The sequence below is a fragment of the Hirundo rustica genome, chromosome Z, assembly GCF_015227805.2.
Source record: "Hirundo rustica isolate bHirRus1 chromosome Z, bHirRus1.pri.v3, whole genome shotgun sequence".
Taxonomy (NCBI): domain Eukaryota; kingdom Metazoa; phylum Chordata; class Aves; order Passeriformes; family Hirundinidae; genus Hirundo; species Hirundo rustica.
The window spans coordinates 25925049-25948416 of NC_053488.1; the positions used below are offsets into that span (position 1 = coordinate 25925049).

At 36.7% G+C, this 23368-nt stretch overlaps 1 protein-coding gene across 3 annotated transcripts in view; it reads left to right on the top strand.

Annotated features, from left to right (window-relative positions):
* Positions 1–23368, top strand: part of PIK3C3 (phosphatidylinositol 3-kinase catalytic subunit type 3) — a 70937-nt gene that overhangs the window by 20038 nt on the left and 27531 nt on the right. For 2 of the 3 annotated variants that reach the window (XM_040090299.1, XM_040090300.2), the window contains 11 exons: positions 1092–1246; positions 2464–2551; positions 3781–3848; positions 6852–6957; positions 7839–7955; positions 9490–9621; positions 14632–14760; positions 15099–15168; positions 15744–15808; positions 18099–18183; positions 19261–19335. In XM_040090299.1, coding sequence (XP_039946233.1) covers positions 1092–1246; positions 2464–2551; positions 3781–3848; positions 6852–6957; positions 7839–7955; positions 9490–9621; positions 14632–14760; positions 15099–15168; positions 15744–15808; positions 18099–18183; positions 19261–19335 — 1090 coding nt within the window. Of the gene's footprint in view, positions 1–1091; positions 1247–2463; positions 2552–3780; positions 3849–6851; positions 6958–7838; positions 7956–9489; positions 9622–14631; positions 14761–15098; positions 15169–15743; positions 15809–18098; positions 18184–19260; positions 19336–19739; positions 19912–23368 lie in introns of all 3 variants that reach the window. The other variant, XR_009208616.1, reaches the window with a different exon arrangement.

Genomic DNA, 23368 nt, shown 5'->3' on the forward strand with positions numbered 1-23368 from the left:
GGGGTGCGTGTCGCGCCTGGCAGCCCTGGGCGCACCAGCAGCCCGTCTGGCACACCACCCCCTCGTGGGGCCGGGGAGGTGGAGCGTGAGCGTCCGTGCTAGGACCCGAAAGATGGTGAACTATGCCTGGGCAGGGCGAAGCCAGAGGAAACTCTGGTGGAGGTCCGTAGCGGTCCTGACGTGCAAATCGGTCGTCCGACCCGGGTCTAGGGGCGAAAGACTAATCGAACCATCTAGTAGCTGGTTCCCTCCGAAGTTTCCCTCAGGATAGCTGTTACTCATCAGGGGCAAGGCTGTATTGGTTAATTAACACAGCTGTTACTTATCAGGGTACTTAGTCTTAAAGGTACAGAACTTAACATACAGCATAAAGAGAACAGACAGTTGGGGATACAAGCACCAAAAAGTCACCCCAGGATATGTATATTTTCAAGCCTACTTCAATAGCCTAGGTCAGACTGCTTTGACATTAAAAATCTACTTTTTGCAAAGTACTGGAAGGTAACTAAACAGAAAAAGTTGTACAGTAAAGGCAAGTTGATTTTAAACACCAAGAGGTTGAAATTCTGTTCTTCAGTCTAAAACAGATTAGAAATGTGTTTTTTCTCTTAGATCCCCAGCTACAAAAAGGATTAAAAAAAAAGAAGTCTGTAAGAGAAGAGAGAATCACCATTCTTCATACCATAGTCCAGATTTTATGCTTGTGTCTTCAGTCTTCTTGTGAGACACAAATTGAAAGTTTTATTCTGGATGCTGGAAGCAATTAGGGCAGCTTCACTGAAGCGAATTTTAAAGTAATAATTACACTTGAATAGTCACTAAATTAGCACATACTGTCTTTGAGTAACAAAGAATAGTAGAATCATAATTCAGTATTTTTTGGGAGTCAAACTACATCCAACACCCATGTTGCTATGGTATATTGCTTGTTTAGGGAGACCTCAGTTTCTGTGGTTCTCAGTTCTGTGTTGTTAGAGGTGACGAAATCCTGACAAAGTTTATCTGTAAATTAGAGTTTTGTGAACAGAACAAGTTGTAATTTGCTTTGACTGACACCCTTGTTTCACTTGAATTTTTTTTTCCTCCATAAGGATTTGCTAATGTACCTGCTACAGTTAGTCCAAGCATTGAAGTATGAAAACTTTGATGACATAAAGAATGGCCTGGAGCCTAGCAAGAGGGACAGCCAAGGTTCCATGTCAGAAACTATGACAACATCTGGATCTAATGCTCCAGAAATAGACAGGTAAGAAGCTTAGACTTCGAGCAGAAAGGCAGAAATATATAAAATTCTAAGCCATCAAATTTAATTCTCTTTTTAGGGAAGCATTGCATATTCAACATGTTATTTTATAATTTGAATATTTTTTAAAAATCCCAAGAATAAAAGCAAACCAAACAAATCCTGAACAAGCACGAAATGTGTTTCCTATGATTACACATAGTTTACAGAGCAAACTGTAAAGTTGTGGCCTTTGATCTTACTACAAAAGAGGAAGAAAACTTCTGTAGAGCAGGAAAAACCCTATCATTGCTTCCTTCTGTATTTGCAAAAATTAAGATGTCTTCACTGAAATGATATGAAGTTCCACTTCCCATTTTCATGAGAGAGTGTGGATCTAAAGTTCAGTCAGTTTGAAGTGGAAAGAAATTTCATCCTGCTTCTGCAAAAGATGGTGTATGGGGAGAGTTGTGGAAGCATACTTCTTATACTTGCAGGGATCCAAAAGAAAGACTGAGGTAGATAATAAAGTATTAAGTAAAGTGCAAACGAACTAGGTAAACAAACTCTTCTGTGAATGTTTGTTACAGATTTTCAGGATTTTCACTTTTAAGCTCCTAATGACTTGTAACACAAGGGTGAACTTTTTGTGTTACTGTTCTACAGCTTTTCATTGATTTTTCTGAAAAGCTGTAAAAGTGGGTGTGGTGAGAAGGGTGGTGTATTTTGAGGCTGCAATGATACTTAGATCTTAGGAGAGGTATTTAATTACTTCCTTTCAGGTATATTTACCATCTGAAAACTTCACCTTGTGAATAAGTATTTGTCTATTATGTGTGGTTGCATTCCAAAGACTAGTGCTTGCAGGTGTTGTGTGTTAGCATTTCCATCTTAGAACATTTGAGAAAGCTCTTGAAAATGCAGATTTCTTGAATTCCTGTCTATGTCTGCTTATTTTGCAAGGAAGATGTAATAAAATGGCAAAGTTTGTTTAAGTGAATGTCCTTCACAGGCATAAATTGTATAGCTCTCCAGGCACAGATTTTTCAGGAACTGTGCCTGTCAAAGTTGCTGTTCAAGCAGTTTCTTCTGAAACAGGGTTGGGATGCCACCTTCAAAGATACTTCTTTTCTGAATTTATTATCATGTGGAAGTGAAATTCATTGTGATTTCCGTATATGCTCCCTGGTCCCTATGCAAGAATTTTGAATCATGCCAATTATGTGCTTTCCTTTGTGCAGTTCCCAGATTATGAGTCCTGTTCCACCTGTTTCCTCTCCACCTCTTACTTCTAAGACAAAAGAGCTTGCAGAAAATGAAAACCTTGATGTAAGTCACACAGTTTACTTTGTATTTATTGTACTTTTCCAGTGACGTGGTATTGTTTCTTGCTTTTGTTTATGAATATTTGGATCCTTTGGGTGTATCTTACTGTATATTTAAAGTGCCTAAAGAATATATATTTAAAGAAAATGCTAAGAAGATAGCAATAGCTTAACTGAGTTTTTTTTACAGGGCATCTATTTATGTGCATGATCATGGTATCCAAAACTGGGGGACTGGAAATTTAATTTTTCATGGAATTAAAGTACTCTTCTGTAAAGGAGAGAATTATTAGTGATAGCAAAGGCTATCACATACTGATTAGACACTGACAACTACATGTGTTCGATGAGATCTAAAACACTCTTTTAAGAGAAAGAGTTATCCAAATATTTCAGTCTCTGCAAGCTGTTCTTTCTGTAGCTGTATTCTTCGGCAAGTCATCTTTTTTGAACCTGTGTGAGACACTGTGTTGATTTACTTCTACCAAGTACTATATTCCGTTTATGCCAGAAGTAAACAAGTAATAGGAATGGGACTGGATGAAGGGAAAGATAGAAGGTAAAGGCATTTTGAAGGAATCTGATTTTAAGCTGATATCTGGATTAACTGGTCTTTGAACTAAAGATCCATTCCTTGTTGCAAATTGTCCTATTTGAGTCTTAATACTGCATAGAAAAAAAAGCCTCAAATAGAGAATATCAGTAAAGATTACATAAATTTCTTGCTACCTGGACTATTAAACCTGAAAGCAGCAGCTAAATGCTGTGTAGCCCATACAAATTTGTTTACTTGAAAAGTAGAACATCTTCAAGATGTTAGATGCCCTGGATACAAAACAGAGTGGGAAATCTCTTTGGGGGTTGAATGTTACAGCATTTACAGCAAGACGTAAGTCCATAGAAGCAAAGAGTTTTTTTATAAATTAGAAGTTTCTTTTTGGAGAACATTATGTGCTTTTTATATGTTAGTAAGTATATTACTGGAGTAGCAGACTTTTAGTGGTGTTGCTGGATTTAAAGAAATATTTAAATTAATGTATTAATGTGATTTAAATATTAGGTTGGATTGGATTCAGATTTTAGAAATGAATATATCTCTCAACAACTCTTATATTTACTTGGAGTTTTTCCTTAACTTTGTCTCTTCCTCAGGTGTTTAGAGTTCTTTATAACCGGTTTGTTGTCTTGTGTTTTTTTTTTTTTTTTTTTTTTCTCTTCTTAAATCCCTTTCAGCAAGACCTTTGCACTTTCTTGATATCACGGGCATGCAAAAATTCCACGTTGGCAAACTACTTGTACTGGTATGTTAGAAACTGTTTATTTATACTGTATCAACATGTAGTTGAAATCAAAGCTATAATTCCCAGCGGGATGCTCACCAAAAGATGACCTGTCTTGAGAGCTTCAGAATCTCAGTTTTTCTCAGGGTAAAGTAGTAGATTTTAAAACAATATGCATTTGAACATAGTAATTTATAAACAGAGGCTTATAAAATGCAGAAATGTGCTTTACTGATAGACAAAAGAAGGTGATGTCTAGGACATTAGGTATAGTGTCACAAAAAGCAGCCTAACTATGTTAAAAGTTGTCATTCAAATTATTTATGGTGTTGGAGATGTTGGGGGGGAGATTAAGTTCACCTTTGCTCTGCTTTGCTGTCTGTGTGGCTGTAATTTTTGTGCTTATAATGTTTGACAATGTTGGCTGGAATATTGACATTATACACTTAAATATTAATCAAAGGTGTATGATATGAAGATTCATAAAACAGTTTTTTTGTTGTTGTTGTAATCTAATTTTAGTTTTATTCTATTTATGGTCTTGAGCACAAACAAAATGTCATTGCTGATGTGCGCATTCTTAGGGGGAACTTTATAAATATTAGTTCATCTATACTGTAGAGAGATAGGATTGCTTAGGTTAGGATCTTGTCTCAGCTCAGTGGCTTAAGAGTAAAATTAGATACTTAAAATAGTAACGTGTAAGCCTTCTGGACAAGCATTTGCAGGTAGGAATTTTCTCATTTGGAGCAAGCTGAGATTTGTAGAGCTGTACTGTTTGAAAGTGTGTGTCTATGTATGTACAAACATCTACATATGCACAACACTCACAGCTATTTACTTGTATATACATGTGTATTTTAAAAGCAAGACCTTAGGTGCCTTTTACATGGCTAAACCTAAGTCATATGATTCTCATTTGTAACCTTTGTAGCTGCATCAAATAACTAAAAATACGAATGGATGTAATCATATTTTGGTGTGCTGAGCATTAACCACAGATAAGTAGTGAATTGGGAACTAAGTGTGATATGTGATGTAAACATAGCAAACTGTTTTTATAAAAATCTTAGAAGAAACCTATAAACTATGCTGAGAGATTCCATTTATAACTTTTTAAGTTTTATTGTGTAATTATTTTTAGTAGGTTGAATTTTAAGATACTTAACTGAATGACTTCTATACATTTGCAAGCAGTAGTACTTCTGTTGCAGCAGTCAAAGATAATGATTGGCTTCATTAAAAATTACTATTAAATGTAAATTATTAAGATAATTGCAGGCTGAATTGGTGTGAGTAGAAACCAAGTGCTTGACATAATCAAATATTCTTCATTAATGTAAGTATTGGTAGCTTAGCTTATTTCTATCAGGTTGAAAGAAACTGTTCTCTTACTTTTCAGCAGTATCTCAGACACTCTATCTACAGAAAGTTCAAATGTCCGTAACTCAGTGAAGTTTTTGACTTATGACTCATTTGTTTGTTGAATTTATTTTTTATAAGAAAAGTCCACTAAGCCAAAAACCCTAGTCAATTTATTCTTTGTTTTTTTCCAGACATCTTAATTTTTCCATGACAAAATACAAATGTTGCAGCCACTGTTTGAGTTGACGTAGCCATAAATCCTCATAGCTGCTGATCAATTGCATGTTTCAACTATCCAGACACAGCATGCAGCTAAAATAACAATGGAAAAACTACAATAAACCTTGAAAATGAAACCTTCTGCTCAGTCACTTGTCATTGTAAAGCTATCCTGTCCTTTAGCAGTGGCCTCAGGAGCCAGTGCTACTGCTTTTTCTGTCTCTGCTTTTTACAGATGAAACACCTACCCAAGTATGAACTCTTTGTTTCAAGATAGCTTTGAGAAACTGCCCAGGGCTTTTTAACAAATGGAAAATAGCATGTTTCAAGTCATTATTTCCCCTTTTCCTTCAAGTTTAGGTGTGCCGACTTTGGACTTTTATATAGACATTTGTGAGAGAACAGTCTCTAACGCTGATTTTAAGGAATCTTTATTTATAGATTTCATTGGGGTTGTACACATGGAATAAGTTACATATGCCTTATTCTAGTGGATGTAATACTTTGTGTATTTATAAATAAGACTGCTTAAATCTGATCAAATGACAGGCCTCTAGTCTTGTCTCTCAATTATTCTGTCACAAAGAGATTATGCCCAAGTATGTAAGGAACGTGTAATGTTTAAGGTAATGTCTTGAATTAGTCACTTTCAAATCCAAATGCAGTGTTTGAAAATTTACTGAGATGCTAATTTCTTCCTGTTTTTTAATAGTGCTTATTATATGTTTTTACTTTATTGTATGTTTATTGCTTGTTTTTGCTGGGTAGTACTAGGACTGTACAATGACTAACAGAAAGAAGATATGTATGTAGCTTTCCATAAATAGCTACTTTTTGCTTGTCAGTGCTGCAAGAAGAAATTTAGACAAAAACATACCAAATGACTGCTTAACATGAAAATAATTTTTCAGCATTTAAGTTTTTCAGATTGTACTACTAAGTTTTGTATCTGATTCATAATTTTAGAAATGGAAGCTCTAGCACGTAGACTCTGCCTAGCTACTTTAGGACCAATAATTTTCCTTCCACCATTTCTAATGGTAAAATAGGGAGCAGGTAGGGTGGGATTCTCCTTGTATTGCAGGTGCTCTTAGATAGCAAATTTGCAGCCACTAAATTATGTAGAAGGTGGTATCACAGTGGAAAACATGCTTAATTGTACTTCTTGGCCAGAGTGTTCATATGATTTGGACTTCAAGTGTGTGCTCTTTGAGTGATGACCCTTCACCTTAAGTGGAAAACCACAGACATTTTAATAGGCTCTACTGTTGCAAATGGAATTGGGACCTCTGCAATTTTAAGAGTTCAGCTGTTGGTTAAGCTAAAGATCTCAAAGATCTTCATTTTTAGTTCCAAGTCTGTAATACAGGTCTACTGTGTTTCACTCAAATCATGCAGCTCCAAGAGTGTGGTATAACTTGGGTTGTTTTTATGCTGCAGGTATGTAATAGTGGAGTGTGAAGACCAAGATACTCAGCAAAGGGACCCAAAGACTCACGAAATGTACTTAAACGTGATGAGAAGATTCAGTCAGGCTTTACTGAAGGTAATGCTTCTGTGTGAGGAAGTCCATAATGGTTTGGGATAATCCTTCCTTAAAAAACGTGCAGGTGTCTAAGAGGATGAGTTGGTGTTTTTTGTGTATGTATGTCATGTGCAATAAAATTTTATTAAAGCTTCCACTTCTGCTTGAATTTTGAATTTGTAGTAAGCTGAAGAAATTGCCAAAAAGGAAAAGAACATACAGAGAAAACTCATTCTTCTCTTTTGTTGCCTTCTCCTGTTAGTAACATATTGATTCTAAAATACTCTGCCCTAAACTGGGTCTAAAACCTTCTAAAAGCCTTGTGTAATCAATGTGGTTTATTTACTATCTATTTATTGTAAACACTTGTCCTTGAAATGAAAAGTGGAGAGACTGATCTGGAACTCTGAAACAGCACTTGCTGTTCTGTTTGTAGGCAGCAGAGGGTGGTGGAGTAGCAGGGAAAAAAGACTTAAAACAGTCGAAAAAGCATCTGTGAATTGGAAGTTTTACTGTGTAGCAGATATGCAGTCTTTCTGGATTTTCATCTCACACTTAATACTATTTCCAGTTTTAGTGGGGGGTTACTTGAATCTGACTCTTGTGCTTCATAGCAGTGCTTCACAGTTTTCTTTACTAACTTTGGCTATATGAATTGGTTTGTCATGTATGACTGCTCACCATTGAAATTGTTGAAGCAAATAGAAGTGCACTGTTAGGTCAGATAATTGATTGCCAGCTACAGTGACTGTGATTGTATTTTACAGAAAATATCTTTTGAATTGACAGGATCATTATTCACTTAACCTCTTAAAACCTATAGGTCTAAGAATAAAGGAATGATTTCTAGATAAAATAATTACAGAATGAGGAATCAATTCTGTTTCTTTTCATTCTCTTAGGGTGATAAGTCTGTCAGAGTTATGCGGTCGCTTTTGGCAGCCCAGCAGACATTTGTAGATCGGTTGGTTCATGTAATGAAGGCAGTGCAGCGTGAAAGTGGGAATCGTAAGAAAAAGGTAACTAAAGAATTTGAAAGCCTGTCTGTGGCTTAAATTTGACAATAGGTAGGAATGGTAGCCTTTCATTAAAGTCTGTAGCAGTAAAATCTATAACAGATATCCATACTTCTGTAATAATTTTGGTTAACTATGAACAAACTTTGGAAAGGTTTTGGTAGTTCAAAGTTCCAAAGTATGTTCAAAGTGTGTATCTAGAAAACAGAAGAGGCCCTTGAGAACACTCATAGGGTGTTTAAATATATGAAAATTTAAATAGTTGATGATATAACTGAGCATGTTGTGGGGTATGTGGGAGAGTATCAGGTTATTGTCATGTGTGTGATATGCCAGGGTAGATAGAGAAAATCAGTTACTAGTGAGGTTTCATTTGTTCCAAGATCAACAAACCTATTCTTCTATATGTTAAGTGTTTATCAGAATTCTGCTTTCTGTTGGATCTTGAGCAAAAGTCTTTTTATTACATGTTTTAAGAAGCTTTGTCTGTAGCTAAATTGTTTTAAGTGCACCTGACAGGCCGGTATGGGAAAGAAAGTGGAAATGGCACAGGGATTTCTGTTTGTGTATAACCTTTTCTTTTGACACACATCAGTATTTTTAAACATGGGTTTTTCAGTGTCATGGTTTCTTTAAATGCATGGGTAATATTTGCAGAAAAATAAAACACCTATTAACAAAAAGTGAGGCACCTTGTTCTGTGTATCAGTAACAGGCTAAAAGAAGGCTAAAAGAAGAGGATAATTTTTCAATTTGTAAGATTCTATTTCCTGCTTGTGCATTGGTAGTGTTTAGTTGTATATTCTTTTAGTAAACTTCTGTAAAACTAAGAAACACACAGCTTTTACTTTAAGATTGCAATCTAGCTAGCAGCAATTAGCCACTAGAACTATTTTTAACAGTTGTGGGCCTCCTTGGTGTCCTTTTGTCTTTTATATTCATCAAGGGAAAAGGCTAGAGACTTTAATGTATTCGACCATTACTATGTAGTACACCAAGTGTAAAGTACTCAAAAATTGGTAAGTTTTGTGTTTCTAATAACTACAGATATAGGAATGTTGAGCAAGTCTGGAAATCAGATCAGTGCAAGCTCTTGACCATTAGGTTCCTTGGTGATAGGGAATTCCTTGGTGGAACTGAGGGATATAAAGTTTCTGAGTTAGATTTGAATCAATTTCTGAAACATAACTAACATTTAATTTTGGTATGGAAAACAAATCATCCTGTGCTTTGTGCACGCAATTTAGAAATTCAGTTTATAAGACTCTTATGTCTGGAACTTAGAAAATTGCTTGATTATATTAACACTACGTGGAATATCTCCTTTTTTATTCAAATTCCTGCAGATAAAGGGTTGTTTGTTTTTTTTTTTTTCCCTGGATTGTATGAATGAAACTTTGCTTTGTGTGGATAAAGAATTGAACAAATTGAATATTTGTTAGTAATGACTAGTAATTTGTTTATGGAGTTCATATATACCTCGTATGTGTTTTATGTTTTGTGGGATTTTTCCTTAAAAATTTTTTTGTTATTTTAGAATGAGAGGCTTCAGGCATTGTTAGCTGATAATGAAAAGATGAATTTAGCAGATATGGAACTTATTCCACTTCCTCTGGAGCCTCAGGTGAAAATTAAAGGAATAATCCCTGAAAAAGCCACACTCTTCAAGGTAAATGAGAACTTCTGAACAGCTGACATACAAGTCCAGTGAGTCCTAAGCTTCGACATACTAGTTGAAAGATTTGAAGGGACTGACATAGTCAAGGCAAAATGCAACTGTAGCATGCTCTTAAAGTGGTAAAACAACTCCTTATTTTATTTTGTTTTTTCAGTTGAGATTTTTAAAGTTTAAAGCAGCTTTTATAAGAGTGATACAGATTATGACATTCAGAATTTCCTAGAATTTTGTTCCTGTGTTCAACAGGAGTACCACTTTAAGATCAAAATCGTGCAAATGAATGCAGGTGTGCTGTGTCTCATTTAGATCTGTGGGTCTATTCCATTGCTTAATAAAGTTAAGTTCCTAGAGTGGAAAGCACTGTGGTGGTCCATTTTAGGCAGTTGCAGTCAGCTAACAGGTAAATCTTATATCCCTATGGTTGGTAATTCCTGAAACCAAACTGTAGCAGCTGCTTGTGACCATAAAACAGCCAATGTACTATTGAAAGGGCTGGGGTTATTTTGCTTATTTTACTGTTTGAAATGTAAGTTAATGCTTGCAGTGTAATTTATTACCTGTGTTCAGTGGTGTTCTATTATATATATCTGTGTTCAATTCCTCTAGGTGACTGCAGTCTAATTTTAGGATGACCAAAATTTGCTGTACAAGTTGGGCCTATATCCAGGAGGCCTTTGTCTGCCAGTGAAAAAATTCATGCTGGCTGCTGTGACAGCCAGTGTAAAATCTGTCATCTCAAATAGGTCCTAGATTTATTATGCATGGTAGTTTCATCAGACTCCTTGTTGACAGTGTTGTAATTAGAATGTATTTAAAATCAGAGATGAATACCTTTTGCATAGTTTTCTACCAGTTTTAGCTTGCTCCTTTCTATTTCAAGTTAGTTCCTTTGAAGCATAGGCTTCTGTTGTAATGTATTAATATTGTGTTTCATCGGATTTGTAATCACATGGTTTGTCCTTGCTCAGCTGTAACCCAACTCTGTTCCCTGCCCACTTTATCCCTGATTGGGTAGTGGTTTGTCCCTGCCTTTGGGCCCTGCCCCCTGGCGAAAAAGCCCCCATAAGGGCGGAGCCAAGGTTTCTCTGGCACCGGTGACCTGTTGGGAAGATCTCCAGCCAAGCAGGGCAGGACTGAAGAATAAAGCAATATTTTCCCTCTCGGACAAAGAGCAGGCTCTTTCTTTTTGCCATCGGCAGTCGTCTGGTCTCGTGAGGAAATAAACAACTGGTGCCCAGTGTGGGGCATGGCGTCTGCTGCGGCAGCTCTTTGCGGTGATCTGAATGCATCTCTGGAACTGTGATTAAGGTGAGCTGTCATGAAAGAGACCTTCTGGGTACATACGTGGAGCATGTCATCTAAGGTTGGCACTGAAGGGCAGGCTGAGGATAGCTGCCTTGCACTGTTCGTTTGCATTGGTCAGTGCCATCTCCTCCAGGACCTGTTCTTGGGCTCCTTCATTCTTAACCTGTAACTCAATAGCTCGGGTTAATGGCTCCACAAACGTTACAAAAGGTTCTGATGGAAGCTCCTTTATTTTACTGTAAGGTTGGAAGGACCCATCAGGCTGGATTGAAAATAATGCTTTGAAAGCCACTTCTTTAATGCATTCTAAAACAGCTAAAGGTCTTGAGCTTGCATGAGTGCTGCGACCCATTCACCATCACCACATAGATGTTCTAATCGAATTGGCCAATTATTGTTATGAACAGCCGTTTCAGGACTTTGCCAAAGCTCCAGGAGTAAATCTCTTAATCTTTTTTTCCATGTGGAGTCCCAAAGCCTAACCTGTGTGGATGAAAGGAGGGCAGAAAAAGCTGCCAGAGGTCAAAGGGAACAACAGGATTCCCTGCTAAATTTGCTTTTAAAAGGCTGCAAAAGTATTCACTTTCGCATCCAAATTTGGCCTGAGCTTTGCATAAATCCTGAATCGTTTGTTGGAGGGAAGCGGTCCCAATTACTGTGGACAGCACCCCCCCGTTTTGACTGTCAGTATGTGACAGGGCTGGCAGAAAAGCCGGGATCACTTCCTGTTTCCGGGTTCCCGGCTCCCTCCCCTCTGGGACGTGGGAACTGGGACTGTGGGGGGGGAAACCGTGGGAACCAGGGGCAGGGAGGGGCTGGAGGCTTGAGTCACACGGGGAGGAGTCGGAGGGCGGAGGTTTGAGGGTAGCGGGCAGAGTCAGAGGAGAGGGCAGTGCCAGGGGCGGCACCGAAGGGAAGGAGGGGTCTGGGGAGAAGAAGGGATTGAGAAAGGGATTGTGGGAAAGAGGGACAGACAAAGAGAGAGGCTCCTCGTGACTCGAGAGCACATGGCTTCGGCCATTTTGGGAAACACAGGAGTCCCCTCCATCTTGTGACCCCCCTCCCGAACTAAGACTAGCTTGGGATTCGCTAAGATGAGTGTTTTGTGCACTCAAACTGCCTGCAAAAGCAAACTGAACCCGGGGTTTACAAACTGGGGAAGAAGGGAGATTTGGCGAAAGTTTTGGGGTTTCTCGAGGAATATTTGATTCTGGGGATGAGATTTTGGGGTCAGGATAGGGAGAAACTGGGGAAAATCCACAAGGAACTGGCTCATTTTTCTTTTCATTTTGTTTTTGCATTGCAGATAAAATCTGCAAGCTCCAAAGAGCAAAATTTGCTTTTTCTTTATCGTTAGGGGAGCTTGATTGAGACAATTTTTTTGCAACAGTTTCCCAGAATTCTGGGGAGCTTATTTGCTCAGATGATACATCTGGAAATTGAGCAAATAACCACCGAAGGAAATTTTTTAATTGCTTCTTGGAAAAATGGGTTTTCCCATCATCTGAGGCACCTAAAATCTGATAATAGCCTCTTTTTTGAGACACAGACAGCCTAGCACCCATTTTTGGCTCAGATTTTAAGTTTCTGTGTCCCTTTTAACTGTGACTGAGAAACCAAAAGGGAAAAAAAAACCCCTTGCTGGAGAGAGAAAAAAAAAGCCAAAAAGAGGAAACACTTTCCTTTTTCACCCACCCCCAGGGTGCCAAAAGAAAGCACTTTGAAGGTTTTTTACTCTGAAAGCAGAAACCTTCCCCGAAAGGAAAACCCCTTTTCCTTGAGGATAAATGCCTTTTAAAGGGATTTTCCCTTAGAAAACTGAAAGTGGTACTCACCAAAAACCCAGCGTTCCTTTCCTTTCTTTACCAATCACTCCTTTTGCCTGAGACTGACCCTTTTTGGTGCAAAAAGAGCTTCCAGTCTCTGATCCCAGGATCAGCTTTCCACGAACGTGTGGTCCCTCTCTCTGGGAGCAGCTTGCCGGTCGAGGGCTTCTTCGCAGCATTCCGATGGGATTTATGAGTCCAAAGGAGAAAACTGCAGCCCTGCCCATGGAATCCTGTGTTTCAGAGACTCCACAGCGAACACCAAGCCTGACGGGTCTGTCTCTGCGTGTGTGGGCTACATTTCGTGACTCACGTACCTGCGTGAGATTCCTCAGCCATGTGCTCCCTGAGTGGTTCTTCCAGCTTTTTGAGAACCTTTTGTGGCTTCGATCCACACATAAGGCACCAGTTGTTTATTTCTTCATGAGGCTAGATGACCGCCGATGGCAAAAAGAAAGAGCCTGCTCTTTGTCTGAGAGGGAAAATATTGCTTTATTCTCCAGTCCTGCCCTGCTTGGCTGGAGATCTTCCCAATAGGTCGCCGGTGCCAGAGAGACCTTGGCCCTGCCCTTATGGGGGCTTTTTCCCCAGGGGGCAGGGCCCAGAGGCAGGGACAAGACACCATCCAATCAGGGATAAAGTGGGCAGGGAACAGAGTTGGGTTACACCTGAGCAAGGACAAACCATGTGATTATAAATCTGATGAAACACAATACATTACAACAGGCTTCTGCAGTTGCATGCTCATACACCTGTGATTGGAGGAAACATTGAAAAGATTTTGTCAGTAAAGCAAGCTTTGCAAACTCAAATCATCATTTTGTGTGAGAATGATTTAAAAATTGGGGAAAGAATGTGGAGAAGATTGCTGGAACAGCAACAAAATGCTTCCTATCAATAATAGCTGAAGTTCTTCAGGACAAACTCAAGGCAATTTTTACATATTGGTCTTTTGTAGCTATGCAAAAACTAGGACTGAAAATGTGAGATGTAACTTGTTTCAAAATCAGATTTTTTTTCTTCTCCTAATTCTGGCAGCTTACATATTTCCATTTAATATCTCACTTTAGCTATGGGATATAAAACCAAATGGACTTAAAAAGGGTAGAATTACTAATTTTTGGTGTCCTTGGACATCACATTAGCTTTTGTAGGACTACATAAAGAATAATTTTGCCTTTACTTGTGGAACTTAATGATTTTGCGGTATTAATTTGAAAATCTAATGTAACTGCTCAAGATTAATCTCTATACCTCAATTTTTTTTTTTTTTTTTTTGTTTGCTGTGGAGGGAAGTGACTTGGTCAGTTGCAATAGATTATATTATTCATGGAGATAATTGACCTCCTTTGACTGATTTTTATGTGGAAAAATTACAAACAATTAAATGAGCTTTCTCAAACAATAATGTAAAAAGGCATTTTTGCTTTTGCTAAATAGATCAAGAAAGCAATTAATTGTTTAAGATGACTTGTCCCTAGGAATTCTTTGTTGCCTATCCTATAATTGTGTTGCTTTTTGATCTGATCAGTTTAAATTTGTTTTGTTGTGACCCTTTGCATAGTGTTTCCTTGTTGATTGGAATTACATGCATGCAGAAAAAAATTGAATACTTCTGTCCTTTCCTCTTCTGCTGCTGTGGGGTGCAGGGAGGGAGAATGTATCCTTGATTAAAAAGGAAGAAAAGCATTAAGGTATTTTTCTTTTTAAAATACAGTTACACTTTTGATCATTGGAAGTGGTACACTCTAAGCCATTGAGGCAATGCAAATATAATGCAAAGATTGTATTTCTGAGCAGCTCCATTGTAGCAATGTGTTAATACAAACACTGCTGTGAACCAGCTTAGGAGAGTATTTCATTTTCCCAGAGTGCCTTAATGCCTGCTCAGTTATTCTTCAAGACAGAAGATGGAGGCAAATACCCTGTAATTTTTAAGCATGGCGATGATTTACGTCAAGATCAACTTATTCTTCAGATTATTTCACTCATGGATAAGGTGAGAATTATTAATCTACATCCTCATCTTTCTGTTTTCTTGATTTTCCTTGTCAAAAGCAAGACTGTTAAACACTGTTAATGCAGTTTATATTGCTAATAATCTCAGAGCTCTCATATCTGTAGGTGGCCTTTTTTCTTTTTTATATGGACATGCAATTAAGGAAAAATGATTGTAGATTAAGGAGAAAAAACCAAAAGAATTGCCAAAGAGGCTTTCACTCATTATCAGTTTCAGTGAAAAACTGTGGAGATCAGTGTCCAATACACATCCTTTTAGTAATAGAATCTGCCTTTCTGTTGCATTCATCTTTGCTTTTCTATATTGTTTTTTTCCAGCTGTTAAGGAAAGAGAATCTGGATTTGAAGCTGACACCCTATAAAGTACTGGCAACTAGTACAAAACATGGTATGAATACATTTATTTCCTAAAAATGGAGAAGAATCTCCTCTCTGTGTTCTTAGTGTGTAAGAAACTCTCATTAGAGTGTAAGCCATGGAATTAAGCAATCTAAATATCCACGGTGTTCCATAGGTGACTCAAATATCTTCATGAAAGAAGCCTGGTCTGGATTTAGGAGTATGCAAAAGTCATCAGTTACCAGTCTTTGTTGCTTGCTTGCAGTGTGATCATGAATAGATAACTTAACACTCCTATTTCGAGATCTTTGCATGAAATGGAGGAGAAAACAAAGTTTAGATGCATTCTGGATAAATGCTTAGCCATCAACATACTTTCTCTCATCTTGAAAACTTGTAAAAGCACACCTTTTTAAGTTAATTTGGTGTTGATGGCAAGTTATTTTAAAATTATTGAAGGCAGGAGATTGGAAAGTGTGACAAAAACGTGTTTTGTTTTTTTTCCCCTATGAGAAGCAGTTGAATGACTGTGTATCAGTTCTGTCCATTCATAACATGCATTATAGAGTAGCTTGAAAGTTCTGTGTGTTCAAGATTTTCTTTTTTGGCTGTTTTCTCTCTTAGGCTTCATGCAGTTTATTCCATCAGTACCAGTTGCAGAAGTTCTTGCTACTGAGGAAACTATACAGGTACATGATGGGGGAGCTGTAAATTGTCTTCTAATCAAACAGTGTAAACTGAAGGCTTAGATCTTGTGCAAAATTCTCTTAGTGTCTCAGCTGATTTTTTTGATACATCTGGAAACATTTGGGTTGTTACAGCAGATGTTTAAAAAGGCATTTTATATATATGTATATATATGTGTGCGTGTGTTTGTAAAATACCTTTATGGTATCATATGCCTATATATATATATATATATATATATATATATAATGACCACTTGAATATCTCAGGTTCTAAACATAGTGGAATTTAGTTATGATATTGAAATCCTGGCTTTGCTGTAATGATGAATAGAAGATACCTGACACTTTTTGCTGCACATTTTGTTTCAGTGTCTGTCTTTCATTCATTTGACCTTGTCAAAATATTTTTTATTAGTTCTTTTCTTTCTTCGATGAAGCAACTAAATAATTTCTTCATATAATTTCTGAAGCCTATTTTCCCTCAATAGTGGCTGTATAGGTACTGTAACTTGGTTTTGTTAGCAGAATTTCTTAATTCTCATGGATATGAGTGGGGACATACAACTGAATAGTTGCACACAAGACCCATACTGGTTTCAAGCACAGCACACAAGCTAGGTAGCAGAGCTCTCCTGGCTGAGATAAATATAGCTGGATAAAAACGTACCAAATTACTATATGAGGTGAGTAGCTAATAGGTTTTTTTTAAATTAAAATACAGCATATTTATTTGGATTTGATTTGTCACAGTAGCTTTTTTTTCCTTTTTTTGTTCATGATACTGAAGCTTGCAATTTTTGTAGCTCAGTAACTGTGAATCAAAGCAAACTACCTCAGATCTCCTATAAACTACATATGTTGAAAATACAAAGATTTAAATTGTTTATAATTTTTCATTATCATTTGCTTTACAAATACTTGTCAGGAATCAGTGACCAGCATCAAGTTACATAAGTAGTTTTTTTTAGCTTTCCATTCCACACAGGTTGTGATAAGATACATCTGCACAGTCAATAATTTTACAGATTATTAAGTGCTTTCTTTACAATCCTTTATAATCTTGGAAGTGTACTATTCATAATTTAGTCCATTACATATTTTTAAAGAATAATATGTTTAGAAATGCCTGTGAAGCTGTTCTTTTTCAATTACTTACAACAACATATTATGACTGGAAGTAGGTGCCTTATTGTTTCAATTGCTATGCAGACATAAGGAGCAATTATTCCTGTAAAGAATTATCGATCAAAATAGTGCACCAAAAGAGTGAGATTTCCTCTGCTGAAACATGATGAAATAGCTGGGCATCGTAGGCCAAAGAAATGAAAAGTAATTGAACACTTTTAGGTGTTGTGGAAGTTTGGTTTACTCTGTTTGGGAATGTTCATTTTGGATTTCACCACTGTTCTAGTAAAGATGAGCACTGTATATAACTACTACATTACTTACTGAAAACATTAAAAGCCAGTAAATCAGTGTTGCCTGGTGAAACACAGTTCTGCAGTAAAGAAAAGGTGTTTTGATGTTGCGGTGTTACTTACCTTATATCAACAACATTAAAATTACAGTTCATAATTTAGAAGTTCATTTACATAAGTGTCTTAGTTTTTCTTTATGGTTTTAGTAACTTGCATGCCATCCAGGGGACTACCACATTCCTATTTCAGTGCTTCCTTAGATTGTGCTTACTGGAAGAAAGTTTGCTTAGGTTTGGATATAACTGACTTTTCTTTTACTCAAGATTAAGAGTTTTCTTCTGGCTCATGGAAGGATTGTTTGGCCCTGTCTACATTTCACAGGGAATTAGAATTTTCCATTTGATGACTTAGGTTTATTTTCTTTTTATACTCAATAGCAGCAGTTGGTATTATTGAGGAATGGGGAGACATATAAGGATGATAAAGCCTGTTAAGAGCATGTTTCCCAAATGTAGTTATAAAGCAGGACTGTTAATCCTGTTTTAGTTTTTGTTGGTATGACCTAAACAGTTTGCATTGGAAGTACTGTTACTCACAGTTACTGATAAGTAACTTTTGAGGGCATTGTTAATATTCTGAAACATTTAATAAAGGAAACTGCTTTTCCATTTCTGTGTCTAGTGTGAGAATGTGATGATTGAGACAATATAAATAAAGTGCTATTAAATTAGATCTTATGAGGTGTTTTGGGGGCTGTTGTTAGTTTAACAGATTGTAATAATGTGTGGCCTTGATTTAAATATATTTTTTTTCTAAAGACCCAGTTTTATGTCACATGGAATAACTAAATATGTTCATGGCATTCTCTCCAGAACTTCTTCAGAAAACATGCCCCAAGTGAGACTGGTCCTCATGGAATCAGCGCAGAGGTGATGGACACGTATGTTAAGAGCTGTGGTGAGTTGCAGTCTAACAGCTGGTGTCTTCTTAGGTGCTAAGTCTGAAGGGTGCGGTGAATGAGGTATTAAGATATTTCAGCTTAAGTGACTTCAAACTGGGCACTTTGCATGTACTTTGCTGTCAGAAATGTGGTGAAAAGAATAATTTTAAGCCTGGCATGTCACACACAAGTCTGCTCTTGGTAGTTCTTAAAGGAGAATATGAGTTAAATACTCTTTCCAGCAATAATCTTATCTCTGCCCTCCCTGCATTGTCAGTTGGGGTCTTCATAATGCAGGGACATGTAAAGCATTTATATAATGATAAATCATCTGTATCAAAATTCTAATTAGTTTTGAAAATATTAGGTATTTTGGGGACTGTTGTTACATTTCTATGAAAAGAAAAAGTGATAGTGTAGTTCATTTTCAGTAAACTGATGACTGTGTTGAAATACCACATTTGCTGTCCATAAAGTTAAAAAATCCCTTCACTCCAGCAAAAGGAAAAAAAAAAAAAAAAAAGGCATTCAGGTGTGACTCCACAGTGTCTTCTCCTTTGCCTTTCTTTTTCTGATGGTGAAGTCTTTAGAACTGCTTCAGACTGCTCTGGTTAATGGGTGAAAGCAATAATTAAAAGTTTGCTCTTTATCACTGCTGATCTTGTGAATGTTGCTGACATGGTTATCCAGGCTCATATCAATGCCTAGTACTTGTTTACAGTGGCCTTAAAATAGCTCCAGTTCAAGCACGTACATTCATTTTGCTCAAAATATTTCAGTTTCTTTTGAAGTACCTTTATCCCAACATTGAAATAATTTAGTCCTTTAGGGTTAGGCATGTAATAGTGTAGTGGGAAATTAAAATCTTGACAGTACTGAATAAGTTCCAGAATTTTGGTACTTCAAACATTCTTCACAGTGCTGATAACCTTGGTTATTCTTGATCAGAACCACTCCTGCCCCAAGTCTCTGTGGTATATTTATTTCTAGTGAACTAGAGCTAAGATAATGTAATATGCTGTTGTTAATTGTGTGGAACTCGCTGCTCTCCAGGAAGGGCACCCATACTGATGTTTACAATTTGCTTGTTACAGCTGGTTATTGTGTGATTACTTACATCCTTGGAGTTGGAGATAGACATCTGGATAATCTGTTGCTAACAAAAACAGGTAATTCTTTTTAGCAGTATAATTTTATAGCAACAGTTGTTTAATTTCTAATGTGTTGGTACTTTTTTGTTTCATTTTCCTTGTGAATATAACCCTCTCACTATTGCAGAGTAGTTTATATTTTAAAATGTAAGTTATATTGTCTCATTTAAGGTAATATTTACTCCAGTGTATAATGAGAAGATGATTTCTTCACTAGAGGAAATGAAGAATTTGAAAGTAAAGCTACTTCAACTATTTTAATCACTGCTTTGGGATAGAGGGAATTTCATTTTTTTTCCATTGAAAAATGAGTTAATATGTAGCTGCATGAGCTTCACAAAGCTTTGACAAATAGCATTTCATATAGGGGAACATCTTTCTGAATTTTTGTTTTTACTTGCTTGCTTACTTTTGAACTACAGCTTCCCTAGGAGTTCTGATTGCTTGGATACCTTCATTACATAGTGTTGGAGAATTATGAATTGTGGTTAAGTGTTTATTATGAAGTGAAACATTTATTGAATGAGAAAGTTTAAATAAAAAATGTTATTTGGAAAAAGAGACGCATCCATGTGGAAGGCTTGTTAGTTACAGGTAAGGCTGAAGCATATACTGCTTTTAACCATGATAGTCTGTCTGAAAGAGTAGAAAATTAACAATTGGCTTTGATTTAGGGTAAAATGTCTTGCTCTAAATTCATGGGGGAACAACTAAAGCAAGTGTATTTTACCTTATCTGTGTGAAAATATCCAGTCATTTAAAGTTCTGTCTTGAAAGGTCTCTTGTTTATTTGTGGGGGTGGGTACAAATCTTTCCAGGCTGCGCTTGCATGCTGAGAGTAGTAATAATTCAATGTTTTGATTTGGGGTAAAGTGCATCTTTCCTGTCTGTGTCAAGTACAGCACAGTGGCTTTACTGGAAGAATTTGGGGAGTACAGCAGAGGGCAGTGCACATCTGTAATACATTCCAAGTTTGAAAACCCATGGTCTGCCACAAACTGAGATCTTTTGTGAGCTCTCAAGATTTCAAGAGAAATCCTTGTGTTCCACATGTTCTAAGTACAACAAAGACTTGCTACCAAAGCTTGTTTCTTGCTACTGAGAATCCCTTAAGCTGGGAAAAGCTGATTTCATTCTTCTCTTGAATTCTTCTCTCCAAGTATCTTGTTCAAAATCATATGACTCTATATACATCATTTTTTGATGGTACTTATTTAATGAATTGAAGGTTTCCAGTAGGGTAAGAATGCTGGGTACCAGCTGCGTGTTCACGTATTTCTTATATATCAGAACTGGTTTTTTGTCTCAACCTTTCATTTTGGTGAATGTAGCCACAGAAGTTAGTCTCCTTCCAATAGAATTGGTGCATCATCTTGTAACACATAGATGTCTATGCTTATAATAGATACAGTATAATTTAAATATTAAGCATTAGATACAAAAGTTCAAAAAATGCATTTTATTAGATGACTGACATCTCATGCAAAAAAACCATATTAGGAATGTGAGTTTTTTCATGAGATGTCAGTTATCTAATAAAATAATTTCTCTTGTATTTCATGACTATTTTATGCCTATAGTTCTAGAAATAGAGTGGCTTTGTTGTAGTAGTAGTCTTGGACAAGACATCTGGATTTTCAGGTTTTTAAGTGCTGTATCATTATACTTCAAGGACAGCTGTAGAAGTGTGTTTGGAAGGAGATGTAGGGAACGTTCAGTCAAAAAATCCTTATCTGTCACTGATGTCAAAAATTACAAAAAGGTTTGCATCAATTTCATAAATGCGTGTTGGCTGGTAACCCAAAGGTTACGTTATATACTCACAGTATTGCATGACAGCGATATTTATTTTCTCTGAAAACTTGGAACTTTTCACTTCTCATGAAGACAAAATGTATTTTCAATTGCTCTATATTTTAAGATCTTGTTTCTAAATCTGTAGCAGATATTACTGTGATTTGTTGATAACAAGATGGTGTTTTTCAGTTGTATGCCCAGGTTTAGACAACATCAGTGCCTCCTTTTAGGGTTAGATTTAGGATTTATATATTGAAGTTGACCTCTGATTTAACAGCCAACATTCCTTTTGTTGCCTTATAAGGAAGATCTGGGTGGTTGTGAAGCTGGGTTATGATATACGAAGTGTTGCATGTTCAGTTAACTTCCGTGGAATATGCACTAGGCTAGTATATTGCAATTATGCCATGCTTTCCCCTGAGAACATTTTGTTCTGCAGTTCTTACACTCTCAGATTTGATTGTAGTCAGGATCCAGGTACTAATAAAATATCCATATATAGTTGTCTCAATATATGCTAGGCAGTCAGTACAGTCATAAGGAGAGTTAGAATGTATTTCAGCTTTCAAGTCTCCTGTCCCATTAGAGGTATCTTATTAATTCCAACTTGCTTTTTAGACATGGCAGAGGTTTCACAAAGATGCAGGCTATGTGTAGATATTGTAGGATATCCTAGACATTCAAATGGCTTTCTTGATAGCACTGCTTTTATGTATGTGTCTGACCAATTTACACTCACCCTAATGACAACCAGCTTATCTTTCAGTAACCTCTGGTCACATGCATGAAAATACAAGTTCCCAGTATGAGTTCCCTAAGTATAGGGGCTTTGACCTGAGCCATACACTTGAAATTGCTCTGTAGCAGGAGGGAAAATTGGCTACGTGGATAAAACTAGGTTATTAATAATATAAAAGCAGGTCAAAGAGTGGGTGCTCAGAACCTGAAAACCACATTTGCTTTTGGCATCATGTGTAAATAGATGAAAGAACAGGGCTGTCTTCTCATTAATGCTTAGAGGTAGAACTGCGGTCACCACCTGACACCACGTTTATTCTTCAGTCTTGGTTAGAAAGGGTTGCCAGGAAAGACAGCCAGGACCTGAATAGAATAATATATGAAATGACTTCTTGTGTTTGTCAGTCAGAAAAATCTATCCCAGAGCAGGTCTGAGATGGTAGAAATGGAAAATCTGTAGGATTCAAGCATTCACTCTGTATCTGTACTTAGACAAGTACATTGTTAAATACATTTTTTAATGTTGAAAAATACTATCATACATAAAATACATTTTTAAGACGTTTTTAAATGTAATTGGTCTTGATAGAGGGACTTTTTTTTTTTTTAAATAAAAACTAATGCATACTTTTGTCCTTTATACTTCTCTCTGGAATTTAATTTTCTGTGGTGCTTATTGCAAAAAGAACATAACCTTTTAGCTTTTGATCTGCTAAAGCACTTTCTCTTCTAGGTACCTTGAACAGCATTTGTCATGTAGTTATAAATATCAGACCTATCTTTTTCTTATAATACACCTGTATGGAATTTATTTTGAGAATGGACAGCTTGGGGGAGGGAGGCGAGTTATAACGCTTAAGACAAGCTGGGCTCTTACCAGTTACATGGGTGACAGAGTTAAACTTTACCTCCATCTGCTGCTGCATCTGACTTCAAAACCTGTATCCTGAATAAGTTCTTAAAAATGCACATTATTGTCTTTGTTGTGTAGTCCTGGAAAAGTTGTAAGATGCTGCTGATGAAAATTATTACAATAGATTAGGCATTCCAATTTTTTCATCATGGCAGTGGTCTGTTAGCAAAAGAGGAATTTTGACAGTAACGTCAGAATTTGCTGGGAAAGCCAGAAAAATACCTCATCCATCCAGTCATTTTCATCTGAGGCATTTTTATCCTATTGCTTCAAATTTAAAATAGGAATTCAGCTAAAATAATCACTAAATTTTACTTTTTTTATATGGGCCAAGTAAAGTAAAGTGGTGCTTGAGGTTTATGAAGAAATAATGAAATTTTGGGGTAGTTTGGTTGATTGTTTTATTTTGTTCTTCCTCAACCATGCAAACAGAGTAGTTTGGAATAATCTGCATTTTTACTGTTAAGAGACAATTGCCATCAGTCTTACTTTATTTCAGTAATTGCATCTAATTTGCTCTGTCCTCTGCATTTCATTTAAGGTTGTCAGAGTTCTGTTTTCAGTGGGTTTTCCTAGCAAAATTAAACAATTTCTGTGCTGCTC